At 35.5% G+C, this 25,384-nt stretch overlaps 1 protein-coding gene across 10 annotated transcripts in view; it reads left to right on the forward strand.

Moving 5' to 3' along the window:
- Nucleotides 1-25,384, forward strand: part of BIRC6 (baculoviral IAP repeat containing 6) — a 197,715-nt gene that overhangs the window by 74,183 nt on the left and 98,148 nt on the right. For 9 of the 10 annotated variants that reach the window (XR_010388504.1, XM_064509466.1, XM_026122956.2 and 6 more), the window contains exons 32-46: nt 2,263-2,400; nt 3,240-3,367; nt 3,979-4,110; nt 5,909-6,124; nt 8,411-8,594; nt 9,031-9,186; nt 10,860-10,993; nt 12,154-12,307; nt 13,103-13,219; nt 14,184-14,338; nt 15,566-15,692; nt 16,510-16,620; nt 21,572-21,705; nt 22,699-22,826; nt 24,591-25,153. Coding sequence is in view for 9 of the 10 variants with exons in the window: in XM_064509466.1 (XP_064365536.1) it covers nt 2,263-2,400; nt 3,240-3,367; nt 3,979-4,110; nt 5,909-6,124; nt 8,411-8,594; nt 9,031-9,186; nt 10,860-10,993; nt 12,154-12,307; nt 13,103-13,219; nt 14,184-14,338; nt 15,566-15,692; nt 16,510-16,620; nt 21,572-21,705; nt 22,699-22,826; nt 24,591-25,153 (2,577 nt within the window). In the remaining variant the exon portion in view is untranslated. The remainder of the gene's footprint in view (nt 1-2,262; nt 2,401-3,239; nt 3,368-3,978; nt 4,111-5,908; nt 6,125-8,410; nt 8,595-9,030; nt 9,187-10,859; nt 10,994-12,153; nt 12,308-13,102; nt 13,220-14,183; nt 14,339-15,565; nt 15,693-16,509; nt 16,621-21,571; nt 21,706-22,698; nt 22,827-24,590; nt 25,154-25,384) is intronic. The other variant, XM_064509464.1, reaches the window with a different exon arrangement.

Genomic DNA, 25,384 nt, shown 5'->3' on the forward strand with positions numbered 1-25,384 from the left:
AGTACCTTTTTCTGTTCATGAGATCTGTTCTAAGTTAGGAGCATTTGAAGTGAAATACAGCTCCTGAGGAGAAGTTTATTAGGTGTATTCTTATGCTTTTTGCAAACTACTAGGGTGTTTTTTGGTGTGGTGGGGTTTTTGTTGTAATCACAAGGATTTTACATCTGGACTCAACCAAAAAAATACTGAAATTATATTCTGCAGACTTGATTTTTTTGGAGTGTTTTCTTAATTGTCTCAAGTTTGAAGAAAATGCTTGATTTCAAAAATATCATACTGTAGGCTACTCCATAACCTATGTACATGTAACAGCGCAATTTAGAAGATATGTCCTTTAAAAATCTTAGAGTTGTGAAGTTGATAAATGCCAACTGCGACTCTGCCCTTACTTTTTACCCTGTCTCCTGATGCAAACAAGACTACAACAGATGTCAGAAGCTGTCCTATTGCTCCCCCTTGGTCTGCCATGTACTTTCTCTCTCTTGGCCATATCCTGCTATAGTCTCTAACTAGTTTGAGGCAAATCCAAGCTTACATCTCCTCTACCTCTGTTTGCACTCTCCCCACAGCTGCCAATTCCTTTCATAGCTCTTGCCTTACTAGTTGTCCTCACGGAGGACTTTAGGAAGCAGGAGAAGTAACTGATACTTCAGAGCTTTATTTGCTGGTCTTCCAGCTTCCTTCCTCCTGGACAGTACAGGTGAGTACTAGGGCATTTTTATGTGTGATGGAAGCATCAGGTATGGCAGAAGAAATTTCCATTTGAGAGCTATCAAGCATAACTAAGGGTCAAAGGGGTGAAAAATTACTGGGGCAAAAAATCAAAAAACAAAGGACAATCAGAAAAGGAGGCGAGCGTTGTGGGTAGAAAGAATTTATAAAATTGGAGGCAGAGGGGAAAAAATGGAATAAGCAAAGACCGTTGGGTGGAGGGAGAGAGGAGTTGAAAATTCTGGATAAACACAAGAATTTTAAGAGACACAAGGAAAAGAAATGCAGCTGTTTAAATAGAAATATAAAAGGGTATGTAATTCATTCTGCAGCAGACTCCTTCCTTTTTATTCTGCAAGCCACAGTGGTCATCGCTAAAGAGATCCATTTCTCTTCTTGCCATTTAGGCTGCGGTTCCTGTTCAGGCCTTATTATCGGGACGCCTCCTGTTCCTCTGCCTGCTTGAAGTGCACTGTTTTCTTACCAGTATTAAGGATACTAGAGTAAAAACTCAGGGCATAGGTCCTATTGCTTGGGCTACCAAGAACTAGATGTGACTTTGGACAAGTAGTTTCTGTGCCTTGGCTGTCTTGTTTGATCCAGAAATAATGATAGTTTGAGCTGACTGAAGCTTTTTTTCGGATCAGTGCATGGAAAATGTGGTATAATTAGATGTGGCTCAGCAGTATGCACAGATACGAAAATGTATATATAACCTGTAGTATTAATAACTTTGCTCGATTGATAATATGTAAAAGTACGCAGTTTGTGTAGTGACAGTGATCAAGTGGTCGTTAATTTTAGGTTTCTGGTCATTATTGAATGAGCTGACTTCAGAACTATTCATTTTGATTTACTCGTGCACACAAAGATTTTTCTCGTCTGATACATAATCTTTGTTTTTTCCTATCTGCCTGTACAGAAATATATGCATTTAATGTGCGAGACTGAAATAAGCAATAGCTAGTTATTGCCACCAGCATGTTCCATCTAGGCTGAAGTCAGTCTTGGCTTTCCCATATTTGATTAAGATGGCTGCCTGAAAATAAACTAAAAAGGAATAAAAATGAAACTAGTTGGGTGCAAGGATATAACTGTCTTACGACTTACGGGATTTTATGTGACTGTCTCATTAGAGCCTTGGTTGATGGAGGAATTTCACACTGTGGAATCTGAATCATCTAATTTATGTGCTTTAATGCACGCACCTGTCATTCTCCATTTGCATCGAGGGAGTTTAGTCTTATAATTTTAGATTTCTTTTTTTAATTGCCACTTAATTTCTAGCTTTAGCAGTAGAGGAGAAATTCTTGACTTCTCTCTCCATCTGACTAGAATTGTGGCTTTTGCTTTTGCACTTTAATTCTACAGCAAATGTTTGATTTCTTCCCTCATTCATGAGTGCTCAGATTCTTACGCTTATGACAAAAAAGGGAAATCTTTGTGGCCCAATGAAGTGTTTCATATAATGACTTTTTATGATTACTTTAAAAAATATATTGTTACAGCTTCAAAACTTTATTAAGGCACTCAAGTCTATTTCTTTTTAAGGAGTATTAGACATTCCTATGATCAGCTGGGTTGTAATGCTGGTATCCAGACTTTTGGATTACGTAGCTACTGTTGAAGATGAAGCAGCCACTGCCAAGAAACCTTTGAATGGAAAAGAAAGGGAACGATTTCTGACAGGTATGTACTGCTTTCTTTTGGTTACGTATCAAAACTTTGTTTTTATAGGTATAGGTTTTAGAGCTGTTCAAATATATAGTATTTTCAATTCACGTAAAAATAAGATTTTAGAAACAGAAGTTTTGATCACTTGATTTGCACTCTGATGTCTGCTTCTTTACTTTCCTTTTCCCACAGAAGCATGATATATCCATAGATAGATGTGTGTATGGGTGTGTGTATGTGTATATATATGTGTGTGTGTATGTATAGATATGCATCTGTCTCTTTTTTAAGTGCTAGATTAAAAACTTGATTTTATTTTCTAAAATATAATATCCTGTTACTGGGACTTGAGAGAATACCATGTAGAGGCAGTTTATATTGTGAGAATGAGCAATGATATGACTTGACACGTGTTTTGGTATTTGTCATGGTATTCGTTCCAGTATATAAGAATACGTTTAAGTGCGGAGTGTAGGGTGTTTTGTTTTTCTCGTTTTTTTTTTAAAGTGGATCAGCTATGGTTTTCTTCAAAAGGTTACCTAAAAATGAAAAGTGGAAAGCTTTCATGTTATGGAGGCTGTTCAGGTAATTTTAGTTAGGGCAGTCTCGCTTTTCCCCCTTATATATTTTAAAAAGCATGAAAACAGGATAATGCTACTGCCTTTTAAAATTCCTAGGGATATTACTAGTGATAGTTGCATGACACTAACAGAATTATTTTGCTTGTTTCTTTAGTGTTTAGTATATGGAGATTTTAATTGCTACTGTATTGTAAATATTATTTTTTTTCCTCTGGAGTTAAGTGAGGCCTAATAAGATGGATTAATGTCTACTTTTTTCTCTTTTTCCATTAGGAAACCAGTGGAGTTTTATTAATAACAGCCTTCACACTCAGAGTCTGAGCAGATCTACTAAAGGCAACAGTAGCCTAGACAGACTATATTCCAGAAAGATCAGAAAACAGCTTGTTCATCATAAACAGGTGACTTCCAGCATGATACTGGCTGTTTTCACAGAAGATACTTTATAGTATATCTCATTTCTTGAAAAAAAAGCTTTGGCCTTGGGACTCATTCAACCTTGCTTTTGCATAGGTCTGGTACTGTAGCTGAAGGCTGCCTATCTTCTTTGACATTTGTCTCAAACTGTGGGGTATGGGATCTGCTGGAAGAACAAATCCTGGAGTGTACTGTTGCTATCTGTGGCCCATATTTGATAATAAATATAATTTACTTTCTAGATAAATCTGGGTACATCTGAGTGCAAGCTCCTAGAGGGATGACCAGCTGAGATTTAACAGTTGATAATTCTTAAGATACTAAATTTTCACTTCTAAATACAACCATGCAGGTTTTATGACCCTGGTCACATTATGTCTTGAGCTGATTTAAAAATACTGTTTTTTCTTAAAAGTCATCAGCTCTGGGTCCACCAATGGCCCCTGAAGGTATCTCATTTAAAGTTGTATATAAACTATATTAGAAAATTTCAAGTTACAGTTTGAACTGAAGATTACTATCATATGTAAACACTGATCCTTTTAACATCTTATTGCTTAAATTTTCATTTTTTCCTATTAACATTTTCTTTTAGCAACTTAACTTATTAAAAGCAAAGCAGAAGGCTTTGGTGGAACAGATGGAAAAAGAGAAAATACAAAGCAACAAAGGATCATCATACAAACTTTTAGTAGAACAGGCAAAACTAAAGCAGGCTACTTCAAAGGTATGATGCTCTGAAACTGTAACTGACTTCTTGCCCTTTGTGTGAAAAGACCTGTTCCTGCACAGTCGTTTGTGTCCTAGGTTGATCTTATTTAAAAAAGGTGCTTCATCCTGGCTGTTACCAAGGATATTTTGTTTGCTGAATACAGCCACAATTTGGAAATGTCTTGAACTGGGAAAAAGAGTTTATCTTCTACAGAGGCTTTTTAGGTGATCATAGCTGAAATCACTAGCAATCCTGTAGCTTTGGTAATGCCAGTCATATATTTAAACTTTTGGATAACATATACAAATAAAAAGTGTAAAATAGCATTTTAGATGGCTAACTTCTATGCGTGAGATTCTTCTGGATTCTGTCCTGGTTGAGAAGCCAGAAGTTAATTACTACAGCAGATGCTCTCCCCAAATCTATAAATACTACTTCTGAGAATATTTTCTGAGCTTTCTCAGAAGCTTCTTAGCTTTCTAAAAAACACATATCACAAATTGTGGCATCTTGTAATAAGCCCCAGATACTGAGAGTGGATATTTTGGTAAAGGCGTGATTTTGGTTATGAAACGAGGTGTTGAAATTTAGGGATCTCTGGAGATGGCAACATGGACTTTGCAGGGAACACAAAAAAGGTGCAATTCCTTTTAGCTACCAGATTTGAGTATCTCTTTAAATATTTACTATGTTATTCCAGAAGTACTGCTGTCTGTTAGGATGACTGAAATTAGGAGTGCAGAAGGAGATTATAGAATATTGGACCTTCAAGGCATTCTAAACAGAAATCTTAAAACAACTTATGATAATTTTGCTGCCTCCCCCCCAAAGGGTTAAACACCAGCATATTTTTGTAAGCCCTACATTTTCACTAACTCTGCTTGTCATGAGCTGTTCTTTCCTGCACTATCTTCTGCTCTATTCCAACAGATTTTATCATTGTCTCCCTTGAAACATCTTTTAATGGCTCACTGGCTGAAATATGCTGTCAAGTTAAGCTATATAGGTTTCACTCTGCAGCAGCCATGTTGCATTCAAAAAAGCATGTCAAGCTAAAGAGTCTTCCACTTGAAATATCTTAACAGCTAGCCATGGTTTTACTGTACACTTGATAAATTGCATTTCATGCAGGTTTTACTACTTCACCTACTAATCACTTTCTGTTGTTACAAGCTGTGAGTAACTTAAACATTTGTTGCATTTAGGAGAAAGCTGAAACATTTGTCTTTGTAAATAGCTCTTTCTCTGGTCTACTTTAATATCCAGTACTGAAGTGAGATTATAAGGGGCATTTGTATTATCTAATCCTAGACTGCTTGTGTAGTTGATACAAGGAACTGAACTGCTAAATGAGTGCCTTTGGTGGGTTGGAGGATTAAAAGCACCTACTTTTCTCCAGGGATTTGTAGACCCTATGTGAAGAAGGTGGTAGTTTAGAACTGTGGGTATCAGAATGGCTCAATTTGCAGTGGCTGATGGATGCTTTATAATGTGTAAGTGTAACTGATTTTAGAAAATGCTGATGATTACTGAGAAGTCAGCATCCTTGTAAGGGTAAGTTTCCATTTTAGCTATTTCTGTATGCAGCTGAATTCATGGTAACCCTCACTCTATATGCAGGTCTGGAAATATGAAAAAAAAACCTCCTAAAATGCATACTCTTTTTATGTTTTATGGCAAACAAAGGCTTTATTGACTAGACTTTCCTTTCCTTTTCAAAGTTTTATGACTACTATTGTTGCCTCATATTTTCACTGCGGAAAGGTCCAGAGCTTATTTTTAAAATGTGTAACCATTAATTTAATTTCTGCAGCACTTCAAGGACTTAATACGCTTACGTCGAACTGCAGAATGGCCTCGTTCTACATTAGATACAGAAGTATCAACAACAAAAGAAACTCCAGAAATTGAACCACTTCCGTTTACACTGGCACATGAACGTTGTATTTCTGTAGTGCAGAAGCTGGCGCTCTTTCTCTTGTCAATGGACTTTACTTGTCATGCAGATTTACTTCTGTTTGTTTGTAAGGTAAACAGAATTTGGACCGTCTTTCTATGCTTGCAGCGGAGACCACATTAAATTAGCTTTCTGACTGATTTTTGCTTGTGTGGTAAAAAATCAGCTGTAGCATTAACATTTTTAATAATTTCTAGTGATACTATGTTTTATGATCTATCAGCTGTTGGGTAACTTGTAATGATATGACGGCTTCAAAATTGTCTAGAGTAGCTTTTCAAAAAAGGTTTTCACATAAGGACATTTGTACAGTTCTAAAATTACTAACATTAGTCAGTTCTTCAGATTTTGAAATTCAGAAAGCTGATTTGATCTCTTCAAACAAAGTAAATCAGAAAATTAAAGTGGAATTTTGAAGTCTAAATGCTACTAGAGAGGTTTTTCTGAATGTGGTTTTCAGATTCTGTCTTGTTTCCCCCCCACTTCATCCTCAAGAAGAAAGATTTAAGAGCTGAAACTGTAATTTATCTCCTGCCATCTTTTAGAAGATCAAGCCTACAGGAATTTAGGTGTTTGATAATTTGAAAAACAAAGACTTAGCGGGAATACCAAGTAAGAGGCTGGTTGTTGCAGGATAAATTTCCTACCGAAAAAGTTGAAGAAACCTTAAAAAAGAAAAAAAGGCTGTTCTATAGCTTAGTCTTTAGAAACTCTACAGTTAAAAGACAACTGACTTTGGATTACAAGTCCAAAGCTAAGAAACATAAACTTGTTCTCCATCTCTCTTGAATCTAAGGGGAGGATGGTGTTGGCTGAATAAGTAAAAGTCAAATCTGCTTTCCACCTTTTTTTTCTGTATAGGAACCATTACAGTGGAATCAAAACTCTTTTTCAGACTCTCAGCAAACCCTGCTACTGAAGTGGGGAATAGGTCCCTTGTTTAGAGCGTTTCTTACAGAGGAACAGATCTCTTGGTCAACATTTTGTCCTCTTCTGTTGTCAAACTGGAGGTCTCTGCAGATGATTGTTGAGGCTGAACTCCAATTTATAGATGACCTGACAAAAATTAGGTTGTTACATCAGAGCAAGAAAAAGTCGTGATCAGTTAAATCTGTCACACTCTAGACCCACTTAAATCCCGTAGCTGCATAACACTTCATCTCTTTTATAAGCGGAATGGAGGATCCCTTTTTATAGAGTGGGAACTGTATCTGGAATATACCATGCTTAGTACGTAGTGCTTTCAGTGTCAAGATTTGAAATTGTCCAAATGTGCTATGACTGGATGGGCTAGGTGTTGCACCTAGTGAAGGAGTGGCATTGAAAGGACTTGAAGTTCCACCCAGCTCCATCATATTTGATGACGATAGTTGATAATCCTATTCAGTATTCTTAACTGCTATATTTTTGGCTATTGCTCTTTATTAAGAAGAATCTTGGAACTGATACCTCAGATAAGTGCTACTTATTTTAAAATGAGAACTTTTCTTAATTTATAGTTATTTCGGACTTCCAGGTAACTTTGGCCAGTTTATTACAACATCCCAAACTTAATGCATGAGTTCTGAGCATGGTCTCTACGGCAAAGCAACTGCTGCTTGATTTATTTTTGGGACAGACTTCTTCCTTGGGCCTATTCCGTCCAAGAACTTCTGATTTTTTTTTTTTTTTTTTTTTTTTTTTTTTTTTATACTGTGGAGTCTCCTAAAGCTGTTTGTATAGGGGTTTTCTTTTTTTTTTTGAGAAGATTCTATTAAGCGTTATTTAACATTCTCTTAAGAACTGATTTCATGCAGATATGAATATTTATGAATGATCCATGACCTTAATATGGACCATCTTAAACATGCTTGATTCACCTCTGACATTTAAGAAATGGAGTAGTGCCCCAATTAGGTTTTCCATTCCAAAATTGCTCAATCTTTGAAGACTGCGGTTAAGCATAAGGTATTTTGGTAGCATTGTGTGTCTGTAAAAACATTTCTGAGTTTAGTTTCTAACATGTTTTAAGAAAAGGATATGTGGAACTAAATGATGTGAGAGAATAGAGACCAAAGTGGTACTCTTGTGCCAGAGATGATGGACGGTGAAAGCAGTCACTGATGGACGGTAAAAAGTCCCCAGCAATAAAGTAGAGAGGTGAATTTCATAGATGAAATGTGGGACTACAGTTTGCCGCTTTTCAGGAGGGTTGATGCTTTGATATTTTGTGTTCATTTTTTTGTTTTGTTTTGTTTTTTGTTTTTTAAGTAGTACAGCATCTCTAGTTGTTGAGAACTTTGTGTTGATTTTGATGGATTAATTCTTGGGTGTGTGGGGAGGAATTCAGTATAATTGTATATTTCCCTTTTTTAATAGGTACTTGCTAGAATTGCAAATGCTACAAGGCCAACAATACATTTGTGTGAGATTGTGAATGAAACTCAGCTGGAAAGATTATTGTTGCTTCTGGTTGGGACCGACTTTAACAGAGGAGACATCTCTTGGGGAGGAGCATGGGCTCAGTATTCTCTGACTTGTATGCTGCAGGATATTTTAGCAGGTTTGTTTGAAGTTTGTATTTTTCAAAATGTGTGTTACACTGGAAACTTATTCTCTTAATTTGGAGGGGTTTTATTATTACATTAGAATCGAATCTAGTGCTCTGATTAAGCTAGTAAGAAAAATCTTGATAGGCTTCACAAAGCAAACTGAGGTTACATTGGAGTAAATACAATTTGAAATCTTTGATTATCAGTTAATCCTGAATTAGCGACTTGTGCGTCTAAAAGTTAAGAATATTCCAAACCCGTAATAATATAGTAGACCCTGTCTATTTGGAAATTACTCAGAGCTCCTTTCCTTGAAGAAGTATCTCTTAAAGAATTTAGAGTTACTCAAAGGAAAACAGACAGTTGGCCCAGGCACTGGGACACTGATTTGAAACTAGAATACAGTTTGAGGTAGTAATGGAGTTGTCTGCTTAATGTAATGCGTAGGAGAGTTGTTGGCACCTATTGCAGCTGAAGCTATGGAAGAAGGTGCTTTGGGAGAAGATGCTGGAGCTTCAGCTGGGGATTCTGATGACTCTCTCCAGCAATCAACAGTTCAATTAGTGGAGACCATAGATGAGCCATTAACACATGACATCACAGGTAAATATTTTAATCTGCAGGATATTTCAAATAGAAAGTTGCTATTTTGTCAAAACTTTAAAATAATGATCATATTCTTAAATCATTTTTAAATTTTTTTTAACAATGTATGTGGTAGAAGAGGTTTTTAAGCATATATATGTATAAAATATGTATTTTTTTATATATATAAAAAACACACACACATATAGACAGACAGACAGAGAGTTAGCCAGTTAGGTAATTAAAAGTCTATTGCTTTTTAAAGACTCCACTGTCATATGCATATTATTCCATGTGTCATGCATAGCTGGAGTTCTTGTGTTTTATTATTCATTTTTAAATACAAACATAAGTAATACAAACTGACCAATTATTAATATTTTAATCAACAGAATGACTAGTTCATTTTTTTTTAATCTGATATTTACCAAAGTGAATTTAGCTTGCCAACAGCTTTTAATTAATTTTTTTCATTGCCTTCCCTCAGTGAGCAGGCATAAAATTTACGTTTGGTTCTAACGTGATACTGGTTCAGGAACTTGATTGTTACAGTAATGGATAACTTATTGATGTAGAATACTAATATCTATAATTTATAAACACAGTATTTAATAATACTAACACTTGTATTTTTAAGAAATGTTTGTTTTGAAAGCTTGTTTCAATTTCTTTTTTTTTTTTTTTTTTAATAAAAACCTACTCTACTGCCAATTATGCTTTACCAATTGAATAGGAAAGTAGAATTGTATTTTACTCTTCTTAAACCCTTTATACAAGGCAAAAGAAAAACTGAACATGTGCTGGTTTGGGGAGGTTAGTGTGAGGTACTGAATGTATGTATGAGTGTTTGAAACTTACCATTTATTTTCTTAAATTTGAAAGTATTTGAGTAGGCACTTTTATTGAGACTTGAGTACTATCGAATCACTGTAGAAACTGCAGTATTTTTGTTCCTTTTTTGACTTCAGTTCTCAAGTCAAGAAAAGGTACTAAACTTTACTGATACTGACAGACAGACAGATTTCATTTTGCTATGGTGTGAAACTATAAAACCATTGCGGGTTTAGTATGATTTGGAGTGAGTTGAGGGTTGTGATAGAAGAGCAGAGATGAGAAAGGACTGTTTTCTTTTTCAGATTGTCTTTAACTTTAATCCTAGTTAAAAATCAGACCCAGAACTAAATAGCTGTTTTCTTTGTTGCAACTGGCTATGGTCAGAAGAGCAATTCTGTTCCATTCTAGACCCATGTTAAAAAATGTGGCATACTAGTATTCTGCATTCATTGCTTCAATTCAAATATCTGTCTTGAAGAATACAGAATAATTATTAACATCAAGTATACATGTTTTAAAAAAAGTTGAAATACTTTTTCTGTCTAACTTTTTTTTTTTAAATGTCAGTACAGTTTTTGGCGATAGGTTAATTTTTTTCTGAAAATGTAGACAAAATATGAGTAGTCCTGCAACCTAGTTTTACACGTTATTATTTTAAAAAGTATTTTTTTCTGATGTAAAAGTCAATTTTTAAAACTTATAATAAAGTTTTAAAAAGTCAAATTTGATAATATTCATTAACTTTTTCCAAAGAGCTGTAAATATTAAAAGCCTTAAAATTATCCAATAAGCATATGATATAACCCTGTTTTATAATTTATAATTGGCAGCATTAAAGCTGTTTTAATCATTCAAAGGTGCTCCACCTCTGTCATCTTTGGAAAAAGACAAAGACATTGACCTGGAATTACTGCAAGACCTGATGGAAGTTGATATTGATCCTTTGGATATTGATTTGGAAAAAGATCCCCTGGCAGCCAAAGTCTTCAAGGTAAGACACGCATGATTTTTCAGGATAACCTTTACATGCAAAACCTTTCTAATTTCCACTTTTCACTGGTGATTTTTTATGTCATTAGACCTTCTTTTAGCTTTGTGTAAAGGTTTTATGTACAATGACAGGAAATAATGTAGATATGAAATGTGTTCATGTCTCAGATGACCACAAAATATTTTGCTTTTACGTGAAGATATCCATATTTTGATGGGAGGTTCCAAGTTTACTCATAATTTAGTACATGGTAAAGATAACAGAAATATAAAAGAAAGAAGATCCAGTCTTGTTCATTTTCATTAAAAGTAGGGTACCATTTGCTTCTGTGACTGATCTGAGAAATTAATACTGCTGGTTCTTTTTGTATTGTAATGTCAGTGTTTCCTTCCTTCCTTCATTCTGCTGTCATTTTGTTTGGCATTGCCCTTCATTCTGCTTCTTCCACGGATATCTTCATGATCTCATTGCCTGATTGGATGTCCTTGATGAAACAGCCAATGAAAACATCATTCTTGATCATCCTTAAGATTTGCTCCTGCTGTGACATTTCTATAAAATGATAATTGATACAGGATCTTGCCATTAGAAATTAGCTAGGCATACACAACTTGCTTTAATATAGTCTTGTATTACTGTTTTCTCTCATTCTTGCAGTCTATACGCCTTCTTAGTGTCTTAAATTGAGACCCTTGAGCAGAAATTATTCAACTCTTTCTTTTGCAGAGCCCAGTACAAATAATCCGTGAGCCTCACTGAGGCCTCAAGGTACTTTAATAGTACAATTATATTAATAATGTAATATCCTATCTTCATGAATAACTTCTCAAAATATCTGTGTAATACTCCACTTCCAAATTTATAGTATGGTACAAATGTGCAAATAAAAACTGATGGTAACATTTTCAAATTGGGTTTTTGAATCTCTGAGACATCTAACTGAGTTGCCGGATTTTGAAAATCACTAAGACTTCAGCAGCTTATACAGCAACAGAAATTGAAACAAAATTCGCTAAAGCTATTGGATCCAATCTTCTCGTTTTAATTTTTGTAGCTACCATGTTTCTTATTAGTCATTACAAATTTTCTTCTTCTACTTAGGCAGTCTGAAGAGTTGTTGAATTTTTCGTTATTGTTTATTTTTGTGTTTGTGTTTTAAGCCTATAAGCAGCACCTGGTATGATTACTGGGGTGCTGATTATGGTACCTACAATTACAATCCTTACATCGGAGGTGTTGGAATTCCTGTTGCAAAACCACCAGTAACTACGGAGAAGAACGGATCACAAACTGTGAGCGTATCAGTCTCCCAAGGTGAGCAGTGTAGTAAAGTTCTGGTTTAGGGTGTCTTTTGTGGTGCTGCATTCCACACATCAGCGCATCAAATTAATGTTAGTCATCTCTGTATGCATTAAATGGAAAGAATTAAATTTTATATATGCCACAGTTTTTCTGTGGTAAGCAAGAGAATGTTATGCAAGTTTTGTATTTAAAATTAAGTCTAACATATTAGAAAATTTTTTCCTTTTCTAATATTTTTAGAACATACACATGCATACAGTCAGTTTTAAATCATTCCTGTTTCATAGGTGATTACAAAGTTTGGAACCTCTTACTGGCTGGTATTTTGTGTAGTTAGCCCTATCCTAAGGAATAAGGTGTCCCACTTGTTTAGTTGGAGGAGTATTGTTGAATTGGGAGGATAGACCTTTCCCCTCCCACGTTTCTTTTGGTGAGAAATAGCTTTTAGTCCTTGTTTGAGGGTTATTAGTTTTGGGGAAAAAAAATAGGCTTAAACATACGCAAATTTAGACATGTGATATTTAAGTGATTATGAGAAGGTATCTGTATGTGTGTTTCAGGAAAAAATTACAGTATTAAACTTATTATTTTATTAATTGTATATTTCAAGCCTACAAGAATCTTATCTTCAAAGTTTCTACATTCTGTTTCCATCACACACACAAGTGAATCTTCCTATAAGAGTTACTGAGATTTTTTTTTTTACTGTAGTACAAACATTGTATCTATATTACTTGCGGAAGAAATTAGAGTAAATAAATAGTCTCTGATATAATTCAGTTTTACCCTGTTTGTTGCCTTGTGTAGCTTTAGATGCACGTCTAGAAGTTGGACTTGAACAGCAGGCTGAGCTGATGCTGAAAATGATGTCCACCCTGGAGGCTGATTCCATCCTACAGGCATTAACAAACACATCTCCTACATGTAACTACATGTTGTCAAATCGTTCTCTTCACATAATGACCATGATGCTTTGAAATTTGTACTAATTTTTTTCTGCTGCCACTTAACAGCTTAGAAAAAACTGTATTTCATTAGAATTTTATTGTGAGACTGAGCTTTAGAAATATTTCTTTATTCAGATGTTTGAATTATGTGTGTATATATATATTTAAGAAATTCTGCGAAACTGGTCATATATGCTGGATTTCCCTTAGGGTGCTAATAGTCCTTTGGAGGAATTGTTCTAATTTTCTCATCTAAGTGCAAGTGAAACTTAAATTTCCTATTTTTGTGATGCTTAATTCTCACCTTGGAAACTGCTTCATACTTGACAGTGAAAAAAAATCTGGATAGTATTTTGAACCCAGCTATCCAGTGAGCTTTGTGTTGTAAAAACACCCACAATGTTGACTTACTTTTGGACATATTTTCAGTGGGTTTCAGAGAGTTTCACCACCTATCTTGTTGAAGTGTGCTTCTTTGTAGCTCTCCAGGGTACCTTAATATACATGCAGTTATCTGATTACTGGTGATGAAGTGGCTTTAGTGATATTCTTAGACTTTATTTGCCAGAAGCGTATCATTGACTATGATAGTTTTACTGTAGTGCTTAAAAGAGATTTCCCAGCCACAGTGTTCAAAAGACTCCCAGAAATAAGTGTTTGGCACGAAGGGTGAAACGTGTATCCGTGGGCTCACTTTCCAAACACTGTTTGGAAAGGTGGAGATGTCTGGCATTCAAGTATGCCTTTAACACTATAGTAATCAATAGTCCAGCAGAACTGAACACTAAATTGAACGTGTTCTCATAAATTATTTTATAATTTTTTTGCCTTCAGTATAAAATATAAGTAAATTAATATGAAATTACTTTTAGAAACTTTCACAAAATAATCTATGGGTGGGGGGCTTCTGTGTTTTGTTTGGTTCGTTATTTTTTTTCTAGTAACCCAGTCTCCCAGTGGAACAGATGATTCATTGCTGAGGGGGTTACATGCTGCAAACCAGAATGCCCAGTTGATTGTACAGTTGTCATCTATACCTATGCTGAGTGCATGCTTCAACAAACTCTTTTCCATGCTACAAGTTCACCATGTTCAGGTATAGAATTATGAACTTTCAAATGTTTGGTATTATTTCTCTCTAAATTTGAAATTTGTTTTCCAATATTTCTTAGTACTTCAGAAAGAATGGTAAACAACCTGTTAGGTCAGACAGTTTAGGTCAGACAACTTTTGAAGTTGTTATGCACCAATAATGTGATAAACATATGGAAAGCTTTTATCAAATAGGACATTTCTTGTTACAGTGGAAAGTAGGTGTGTGTACTTTTTCATATTCAAAAACACAGTTTGTAGTTTCCCTGAAAGGTAATTGCTACCTTATCAGTGAAAACTCTCACTAAGTGTGCAGTCTCCATCAAAACCCAGAAGGATAAAGCTGTGAGCAGCCTGATCTCATGTCATAGTTGACCCTTCTTTGAGCAGAAGGTTGGACGGGATAACCTCCAGAGGTCCCTTCCAACGTGAATTATCCTGTGATCCGAAAAGTTAAAAGCAGAAGTATGCTTTTTAGTTATGTTATCAACACTTTTCTTAATGCATACAAAAGGAATGCTGTGCGTATTTTATATGATTGGTTACCTGTTTATGTTTTAATTTGGATGGTTGGCTTCTTCCTCAATTTTTCTTTAAATATCTCATATGAAACACAGTTTGTGTTTTGCCCACAGTTATCCCACAGTTTGTGGGATAAAGGACCTTGATGCTTCCCGAGAACATGTAAATAGTGAGTTTTCTCAAGGGAGTGATTCAGAATAAGCATCTGTGCCTCTCTGATAGCACAGGAGGTCTCCCAGTAGTTCAGTTGGCTTCTGTGAATACGAATAATTTTGGATGACTGTTAAACGTCACTTGACTGTGTTCACTGAGACATTCCAAAAGCTTACATGCAATCATATAAGTTAAAGTTGTAAGGTGGTAATATAGGTGTTTCTGAGCAATGTGTAAAACTGCCTTTTTTAACAGAAGTTTGAGGAGAAAAGAAACTTTAGAAGAGAATTTGAACCAACTGAAAAGAAATGCATTACCAGAACACAGTAGAAGCATTTGCAAATTATGCTGAACTTGACTTGAATGTTCTATTTATCAGAAGCTTCATATCCAGTAAAGGAGAGTGTGTATTTCATTGTTGTGAGTGGAAACAGTAACAGCTAAGAATGTGGATAAGACTTTTTAACATCAAAACAGACAGCTCTCATTTTTGGGTTCTGGGAAAATGCTTGCATTTGGTCTGATGGTGTCTTTTTTTTCTTCTTCTTTTTTTCAGCTTGAATCCCTTTTACAGTTATGGCTCACATTAAGCCTGAATTCCAGCTCCTCTGGAAGTAAAGATAATGGCGCTGATATTTTCCTGTATAATGCTAATCGAATACCTGTAATTTCTTTGAACCAAGGTAAAATACATTAAATTGGGAAAATGAATTTGCAGAGTTAAGATTTTCAAAAATGCTTGATTTTTGCTTAATAGTATTCTTGTTAAGATCAGTGGTGGAATGATTTCTGTGTTCTTATTAAAGAGCTCTTGGACTTTTATTTTCTTAACATTGAACATATAATTGAGTTAACATATAATTGAGAGGCAGTTCCTTGAATGTGTTTTTGTGAAATCTCTTCAGAACTTAAACTCTAAAATTGGTGGTTCTTAATTCATCATTCTTTACTTCCAAGAAAACTTTTCTTAAATACACTTCTAAGGCAGACTGTGCATCTGGATGCACTACTCTGGTAAATTTATTCTTACCTTATATACAGTACGATGTCCTGTTTATTTTTTATCAAAGGAGACTAATGAGGGGGAAGACTTTTACTTTTTGGCTTCAGTCTACTAATCTAGTACAAAGACAGGTCTAGTTATTTTTCTTCTATGATTTCAAGTGGTTAAAAAAAAAATTTGTGGTACCTTGTGCTGATAGTTCAAAACATGAATGCCTACTATAATGAGCCTGTTACGCTGAGTTCCATGAGAGGCTCTTTTGATGTAACTCAAGTAACTTGTTTGCATCATTTTTCTTCTGAGACGGCAGGATTTGGGCATTGCAGAAGATTCTTTAGGTCATTTCCTCTGAAGTGTTGGTGATGGTTTCTTTTCCTAATTTCCTGGGTGAATAGTTGTCAAAACAAAGTAAATATAACTGACTCGCTATAAACTTCTTATTTTGCCTGTAATACCCTGAAGATTAATGCTTGGAAAAACCATGTTTTCCTTGACAGCGTCCATAACTAGCTTTCTGTCAGTTTTGGCATGGTATCCTAATACCTTACTTCGGACATGGTGCCTTGTGCTTCACAGCCTAACTCTCATGACAAATATGCAGCTTAATGGTAAGTTGTGGGTTTTTTACGTTGCCTGTTTTTATGATGGACAAATGAGTGTTCATTCCCATCCCAAAGACTTGCAGAACTTTCCCTTTCTCGGGTAAGTACTTTGTTGGTGCTCTCTAACATCAGCCTTTTCGAGAGTGGGCTTCTTGAATTTCTCATACCACAGAAGCTGAAACCTTAGTGGTAAAAGAAAAGGCCCTTACAAATAGGTTAGCAATGTCTCCTAAATAAAGGAATTTTAGAATGAGATAAAGATCATTGGGCATTAGCTTTGTATTTGGGGAGCAGGTAGCAGAGAGTGAGGCTATGAGAAAGAGATTCATATTATTCTGAGGCAGTAGAGATATTTCTGTACATATCCAGGCATTAGTCACTGCTTATTGAAAGCTATAAGAAGATAAATCCCTAAAAGCTGAATCTTTTCAGAATGAAATAAAGCCCTTTCATTTCTCTTCCCTGTGCTCACTAAACTGTCTTGCATGCTGCATATGGCTCCTTAACATTGTACAAATAATCTCCCTTTGCCAATGAGGTTTTGCCAGAAGTCAGATAGAAGTTAAAGGATGCAATTTCTAAATGACAAATTTTAGCTTCTAAATGGCTTACTACCATAGAGCAGCTTTTGTGAGGAATGCTTTTGTGGCCATATCCCCAAGGCATTCTGAAGAAGATAGCAAGTAGTAAAGAGAACTTTGGAGACAAATTTTTGAAAACCTACGTATTGGACCAAGTCAAACACTCTCTTAAATACTGTTTTTATTTGTTACTGAGGTTGCTTAAATGCAAGTTACGTGTCAACTTTGTTTTGAGTCAAATTTGCGTTGTGTGCCATATAGCTCTGTAATGCTTTAAGCTATGAAATATGAATTGTTCACATGAAATTTCACTTTATTGACGGGTAATGGTTAGGGATATTCTTCTTTTAACCCACTAGGATGTCAGTTACAGTTAATTGTGAATAAGTTGGATTAGCCTTACTAGCAGTGTGTGATTATAAAATGAGGTTCTTTTCTCTTTAATACCTCAAAATCTAACACCCCCCCCAACATGTGTTCATTTGCAGACTATCTACACTGATTTAAAAAAAACAAAATATAATTTTATTCAGATGATTGCAGATGTAATAAACCTGTTGAGATGCAATCAGTCTTGTAAAATAAGCAGGAAGGCACCTCTTCTGGATATGATAATCCTAATTAGATAATCCCATTTGCTGTTTCAGAAACTGGAAACAACTTAATAGATGTTTAGCCAGTAATAGATGATCAGTAAACTTTGTTTGCATGTTGGCATTTTAGTTGTGAGAAAACCCCAATATAATTATTTTTCTAGACCACTGGATCAAAGCCTTCTTAGTGAACTTGCTTATTAAATTGTCAGGATTGTTATTTAGTTGAAATTCATTATTGTCATTTGGCAGGTCATGTTCACATCCAGTCATTCTTTTCTCGCCATGCTTTCTTAAAAAGGGCCATTTCATACTCTTCCATCCATTCAAGATCCAGGGTCTTGCCTTATTTGCATTTTGTGTATTCTCTTTGAACTCCCTTCTGACTTCTGAATTATTCTGCTCTCAAGACTTCAGGTTCAGTCATCATTATCACATCAAGAGATCAGTAAATTCTAAGCTCTTGTCATCGACCTTCCTGTCACATGAAAAATAAGGTAGTCCTTGAGATCTCATCCTGATTTTATTTTCAAAGCTCTTTCTGACTTAAGGTTTTTTTTTTCCCCCCTTTCTCCAAAACCACAGACCTCTTCAGTAATAATCAGGGTTTGTTTTTTGTGGGTTTTCTTTGTTTTATTGGTTTGGGTTTTTTTTAACCTTAGCATAGGGCAGATTTCTTAAAGGAACTGTCCTTTGGGAATTTGTGAGCAACTGCCCTGTAGGACAGGTGATTTTGTGATCAGAAAATCCTATTTCATTATGCTAGTATGCGACTGATAAATGTCTTCAGAGTATGAGAGCTCAGGCTGTGTAATTTTCATGCTTCAGAAATGCTTACCTGAGGCCTGCAAGATACTTTGCAGGGATTAACATCACCCCACCCCAACACCACTCATTTCAGTTTAGAACAATGACCTTCATTTGGTTACAAGAACCAGTGATAGATTTTGGAAGGATGGTGTTTAAAATCAGTATTTGGTGGGGGACATCTAGAATTCTTTAATTCCATGTAAGGGAAGGTGGGTACAAGCAAATCCACAGTGATATCTGGCTAAGAAAATCTTTAGAGCTACCGCTGCTCTAAAGTAAATGGCTGTCATCTGTCAATTTTTTTTGATAATGCATTAACTGGAGATTTGTTCCTGTTGCCAAGAACTATTCATGCTCTCCTCACATGCCCTTTTGCATTGTCTGTTCTTACATTGGCAGTCACTAGAAGCACAGAAAGAGCAGTGTTTTGAGTGTAAACATAACTTGACAGAACAGATCACGTAGATGCATTCTTCTGCAATCTGAGTTAGTGTCAAACAAAATATATCAGATGAATAAAATGTACTTTTACACTGCAGTAATACTTCCAGCTGTTTAAAAAAAACCCCAAAAACCAAAAAACACAATGTAGGAGGTAATGAAGACGTAGTTACTCAGTTATGGCATCAACCCTATCATGAAACAGTAGAAAAACTACGGAGTGGTTAAAACTAGAAGGAAATGAGCTGAAGGCTAGCATATAGAATTCGCTACCCCGTGATGTTAAGAGGAGACGGGGTGGGACTGTCAACTCCAGGGGAAGTTCTGATATAACATCTGCCTGTATTGAGATGCAAAGTCTTCACAAAAAAAGTCCAATTTGATTAACTATCATAGTACAGCCCTAACAAGTAGGAAAAAGCTGGGAGTTTTTAAATAATGATGTCTTCAAAGAAACACCAAGTGAGCAAATTAAATGACTGATGTTACAACCCAAACATGACGGTTCATAAAAATGCAAGCACAGGTCTTCTAAAAGGTGCAATTTTGGTGGATTAAAAAAAAAAAAAAAAACCTACTAGTAGCAATGTTGCTTATCACACTATTGTGATGGTTGAAGGCTTCATAGAAGGAGACAGCATTTCTGATTCGTGCCTTTGATTCAAGGTCTCTGAAGAAAATGAAATACCTTCTGTCTTCAAAGGTTCAAGAATGCAGGAAAGTATGACAGACATCTCTTCTTTATCCAAATAAGAAACATTTTAAGACTTTTGCATACACATTTTAAAATAAATTAAATACTCAGTGCTTTCAAACAAACTCAGGTGACATCTAACTTGGAACTAGACTCCTATTCAAAGTTTATTGAAGGATACAGTTACATTGAAGCAACAAAAGGTTGCAAAAGTTAGTCATGAAAATAGAATAGTTGAATTCAAATTAACTTCGAAGCTTGTAAAGGCTTCTCATTTTGATTAGTTAGGTCAGCAAGAGCTGAGTATGATTTTAATTGTAGTTTGTCTTAAGTTTCATGACAGATTATAAAGTATCACTTTCATTTCTAATTTGTATCATGGCATCTCAAAACCACCACCACCAAAAACAAGAACAACCTACACACTTAGGTTTTTTAGAGGGAAAATCAGTATATTATGTATTTTACTTACCTAAATGTTTAGAGGTGTAGATTCAGTGGAAAATAAAGTTGATTGGTTCATCCAGATTGGCGTTTCCAAGACACGGCTTGCGATGGAAGGCCTCTCTTTTTACTTTTATTCAACTCTAGCTATTGGTGTTTCATCAGTCTTAGCCATACATAATTGTTTTACTACTGATAATGATATATCAGTGAGAAATACATGCTCCATATAGCTGTAAAGGAAATACTTTCAGCCTTAGTTTTCTGCCGTCACCTAATGCAAAATATTTGTTTATAGTTTGGGAATGAAATGCCATTTGTTAAGGGGAAATCTTACAGTAAATTATCTTTTGTTTTCTTTCTCTCCTTCCATCTTCCCATAGGGATTTCTTCTCATGGCAAATCTCTTTCCAGCACTCTTTTTATTTCAGTTCTCTAGATGCTTTTCAATTGAGATAGAAGTAGTCAGGTTTTAATACTGGTTTTGACTGAGACTTTTCATTCCTGATTGGAATATTACTGTTTAGTTTAAGGAAATTAATGTAGGATGATGAAGACTATAATAAAGAGAATTAGCAGGAAGTAGTTTAAGTTTTTGGTTTTTTACGTACTCCGTAATCAGGTATCTTATGTTGATCCAATGGATGCCAACCAAACTGTCATGTACCAAAGCACCATTTTCTCTTGATTTAGTTTTTCAAGTGTGGGCTAAAATCCAAAACAAATCACATCTTCAGCATGTAATAACCTGAAATTGTAATTAGATAGGTAAAACATGGGAAGAATAACTATTTTCATTCAGTAGGTAGCTGTGCTTTTCTGAAGTCATGATTTCAGTTGATTGTATATGCCACTATCGAATGAGTAAGATTTCACATTTCATAAAAACTCATTTGTTTGATCATCAAAGGATGTATTTTAATTCTTCTTCTAGTACCCAAAGCCACTGTCTATTAAGGTCCCTACAGTTTTAGTCAATGATGAGGAGTCTGAGTGTGCCATGGGCAGAAACATCTTGATCGCTTACAGGATAATAGAATGTGTGATCTCTGTCTGATAAAGTAACAAATGCACTTAAAGCTTAATAAATTGTTGGACTAATAGAAACAGGTAAAAATGTCTGAATATATTGCTTCTACAAAATGAAACTCTATTTTCAGGAATATTGTCTTAACAAGCTTAGAAACAGAGGGAACAGTTTTGGGGAGGTCTATATTTGTACCTAATGGAAAACAGTATACTCAAACTTGTAGCCATGAGTAAGCAACTTTTGTAGCTCATTCTACCTTGAATATGTATGCAGGATGAGGTAAGTATCATGGATAAACAGTATAAATGTTTTTACACTTAACGCTTAAGATTAGAAATTTAATTTTCATATATTTATTTTTAAGCTGGTCCAAGCAGTGCCATCGGAGCTCAGGAAAGTACTGCCCAACTGTTGGTGTCAGATCCCAACCTCATTCATGTCTTGGTGAAATTTCTGTCTGGTACCAATCCTCATGGAACAAATCAACACAGTCCACAGGTAACTAGCAATTAAAATAAAAGAATAACCCTTCATAACAGGGTTTCAGTACACTTGATATGAATATATGTTTTTCATAATGTGTTATAGTTATGGCTTGTTTTTCTTTTACTTTTTAGTTTTAGCTGGTTCTGATAAATAACCACAGGGAAGATCATGTTGGTAATCCACTATGAATATTATAACTCTTAATTAATCTTTCCTTTTTGCCAACTATTTGGAGACTTTCCATAGGGAGAGTATTTCATGTGATATGTCAGTGACAGTGTTCTATGTTGGGGGTTTTTAGTAGTGTGTGTGGAAAAGTAATAGAGTTCAGTTAGCTTCCTGAAATCAGACTGGGTTGGGATAAAAATGCTGATGACCATTAAGTTTAAATATGTAACAAGTAAGAAAAGAAAAAGAGAAAGACCCCAAAAATGAATCTCTTATGCTTGTATTTTCTGCCTGTTTTGTGAACTAATGTGTCATTTACTGTTTCTCCTAATTTCAACTAATGATTTTTTGCTCTTTACAGTCTTTGGGATATCTGTGAATGATGACCAAAAAAAAAAGTTATTTGTATGTAATATTTGATAGGAGTCTCCTGGAAAATAGTTATTTTTTTCCAAAACTTAAACATTGTACAATGCTATTTGTCTAAAACACTTGCACATAAATGTGTAGTTTGTGAAAATCTGTGTGGATTCACACAGATGTATATTCTGTGTAGTGCAGTGTATTTTGCATTGCTGCAAGGATAAAATCCTGAGCTGCAAACTGTTTTATGCCAAGAACTGATTTTTTTTTTTCCCTCATGGTTGGCAATAGAAAAACCCATGAAATTGATTCAGAATAGTTGTCCTGTGAAAACCCCATAAAATTATTCAGAAAGCAAGTTAAGTTGCATAATACTTTAATGTTCTTAGAAAATGTTTTTTCTGTTAGATACAACTTAATATTCTTGAGGACATCTCAGTTATATATAACTTCTTAAAATGCCTTTCCTTCCAGGTTGGGCCAACAGCTACGCAAGCTATGCAAGAATTTCTTACTCGATTACAAGTGCATCTTTCTTCAACATGTCCTCAGATGTTCAGTGAATTTTTATTGAAATTAATACATATACTTTCAACAGAAAGGTAAATCTTGAGTGTAGTTGTTGTTGGGTGGGTTTTGTTTGTTTGTTTTAATACCATCTTTGTCTTTAAAATCTGTGTGGGATGTGAATCACAGCTGCGACATGTACATCCCCACTTGCTATACTGTCAAGTATTTTATGGAAGGAGTTCTCTGCTGTAGCTGCAGGGCAACCAGAGGGCTCTGGGCTGCTCCTGGCACATGGAAACTCCATGCACAGCTGTCCATGCTTTTGGGACTGTGGGAAGGAGCACCAAACAGCTGGTCAGACTCTGATTGCTTCTCCAGCTGAGGTGGCTTGTCTTTAACAGATCTGCTTCTTCATGGCTAGATTGATGAATACAAGACTGTGTATCAATACATGGGCAATACTTCAGACTTGTGGCAATTGCTTGGTCTGAAATATGTTAGGAATTATCATCAATTTCTGGTGTTGATGTATTGCATATCCCCAGACAAAGGCTTCATATAGTTGAGTTTCCTCAGTTCCTTTCTTCCCTGCTTCCCAGCAGGTGGCACTTTGGTGTTATCTATCCTTTACTCATACAGAAAACATCTGCAGCCTTCTCTAAGCCATTTTACCATGATAACTTGAATTGGGTGGGTGGGCCTCACCAGCTTACATTAATGATCAATTAATTATACAATATGTATAATAATACAATAAAATCAGTAGTTCACAGTGAATCTTACAATGCATGTCTTCATGCCATAATTTACTTGATATAAGCTGAAGAGGCTACTGAAACAATAGCTTTGGAGATGGTTGGGGGTTTACTTGAGACAAACAAGGTGGGGCTGAAATGCCATAAAATGGAAGCAAATCACCAAAGAAGGGTTTAGATAATTATTTCTAGAATCTCAGATAGTTCTGCAACTCTGTTATGTCTGATCGAAGCATAAGATTGATTGTAAATGAAAGCAGTATTTTATTTTAAAAACTAGTTGAACACCAAATGCTTTCTTCCAGACTATTTACAGAAACTAATTTATTCTGTATTTAATGTTAAAAGTTATAGTGAGATTGATCAGTGTCAAAAATGCAGAGAAATATTTCAAAAATTAAATCAGACTCTAAAAATTAGTACCAATTTTATTTTAAATATATTAACTCAAAAGGCTCATTCTGCAGTCAACAAGTAAACATGTGAATTCATTCAGGAAAATAAACATCTCCCTAATAGTGGTCTTACAAGTAGTCAACCTATAAGCACCTATCCGTGACAGTTTGAGTGGCATTCTCATGGTCTTATATACAGCTGCTATTCAGACTGACCATTCTCTTCCCTTTAGCCAGGAGGGAAGAAAAACCCCGTCATGTTTTAGAGGACAAATAATCCTAGTGGTATTAAAGTATTAGGTGACTTCTTCCCATAAAGTTTCCCTGTAAATATGTGAAATTTTCCACCCAATTGAACAAGGCTGTATTTGAAACCTATATCTGAAGATTAACTCTATGATTAAAGAAATAATAGGTCCTAGACTTTGTCAAAGGAAACTTTCAAGTTTGGTGATGCTGGTAAAGTGATAGGATGGAGATATTCCATAGACTGTGTAATGACCAGTATATTAAAAAGCCGTGAATGGTTGGCCCTTGTCAAAGGTCAATATATGCTTTAGCATGCATTTCCAGAAATGTCTAGACTTGCATTTGTTGAAAGCTTGTGCTTTTTGAGAGTTATTCATCAAAACCCCTTTTTTGAAGGTTAGTCACTCAAACAAGTATAGCTTGTTAATATTTACAAAGATTTTATTTTTTCTTTCAGGGGTGCTTTCCAGACAGGCCAGGGGCCCTTGGATGCACAAGTGAAACTCTTGGAATTTACTTTGGAACAGAATTTTGAAGTTGTATCAGTTAGCACTATTTCCGCAGTAATTGAGTCTATAACCTTCCTTGTGCATCATTACATTACGTGTTCGGACAAAGTGATGTCTCGCAGCGGCTCAGACAGCTCTGTGGGCGCTCGAGCATGTTTTGGAGGGCTTTTTGCCAATATTATTCGTCCAGGTGATGCCAAAGCAGTTTGTGGAGAAATGACAAGGGATCAGCTTATGTTTGATTTGTTAAAGCTGGTCAACATTTTAGTTCAGCTGCCACTTTCCAGTAACCGAGAATATAGCGCCCGTGTTCCAGTCGCAAGCAGTACTACAGACAGCGTATCTGATGAAGAAAAGGTTTCAGGAGGCAAAGATGGCAATGGAAACAATCCTAATACTCAAGGATCAAGTGCATATGTGGCAGACTTGGTGTTAGCCAACCAACAAATTATGAGCCAGATTTTGTCTGCTCTTGGCCAGTGTAACAGCAGCGCTATGGCAATGATTATTGGTAGGTATTTTGTAAATAAAAGTAAAACTTTTTGGGGTGGTGAGATGCTTAAAACTTCTACAAACAGAAAGGTTGGATGTAGATGTGAAAGGATGTGTCACAGAAATGACAGGGAGAAAAAACAGGCTGATAGAAGTGAAAGGGGTGAGAGGTATGTGAAAAAATTAATGTAAAGCAGGAGACAGTAATTGAAACCAAGTGCAAATGTGTTTGCCGTTTGGATTTGGAGTT

The sequence above is a fragment of the Dromaius novaehollandiae genome, chromosome 3 (assembly GCF_036370855.1).
Source record: "Dromaius novaehollandiae isolate bDroNov1 chromosome 3, bDroNov1.hap1, whole genome shotgun sequence".
NCBI lineage: Eukaryota > Metazoa > Chordata > Aves > Casuariiformes > Dromaiidae > Dromaius > Dromaius novaehollandiae.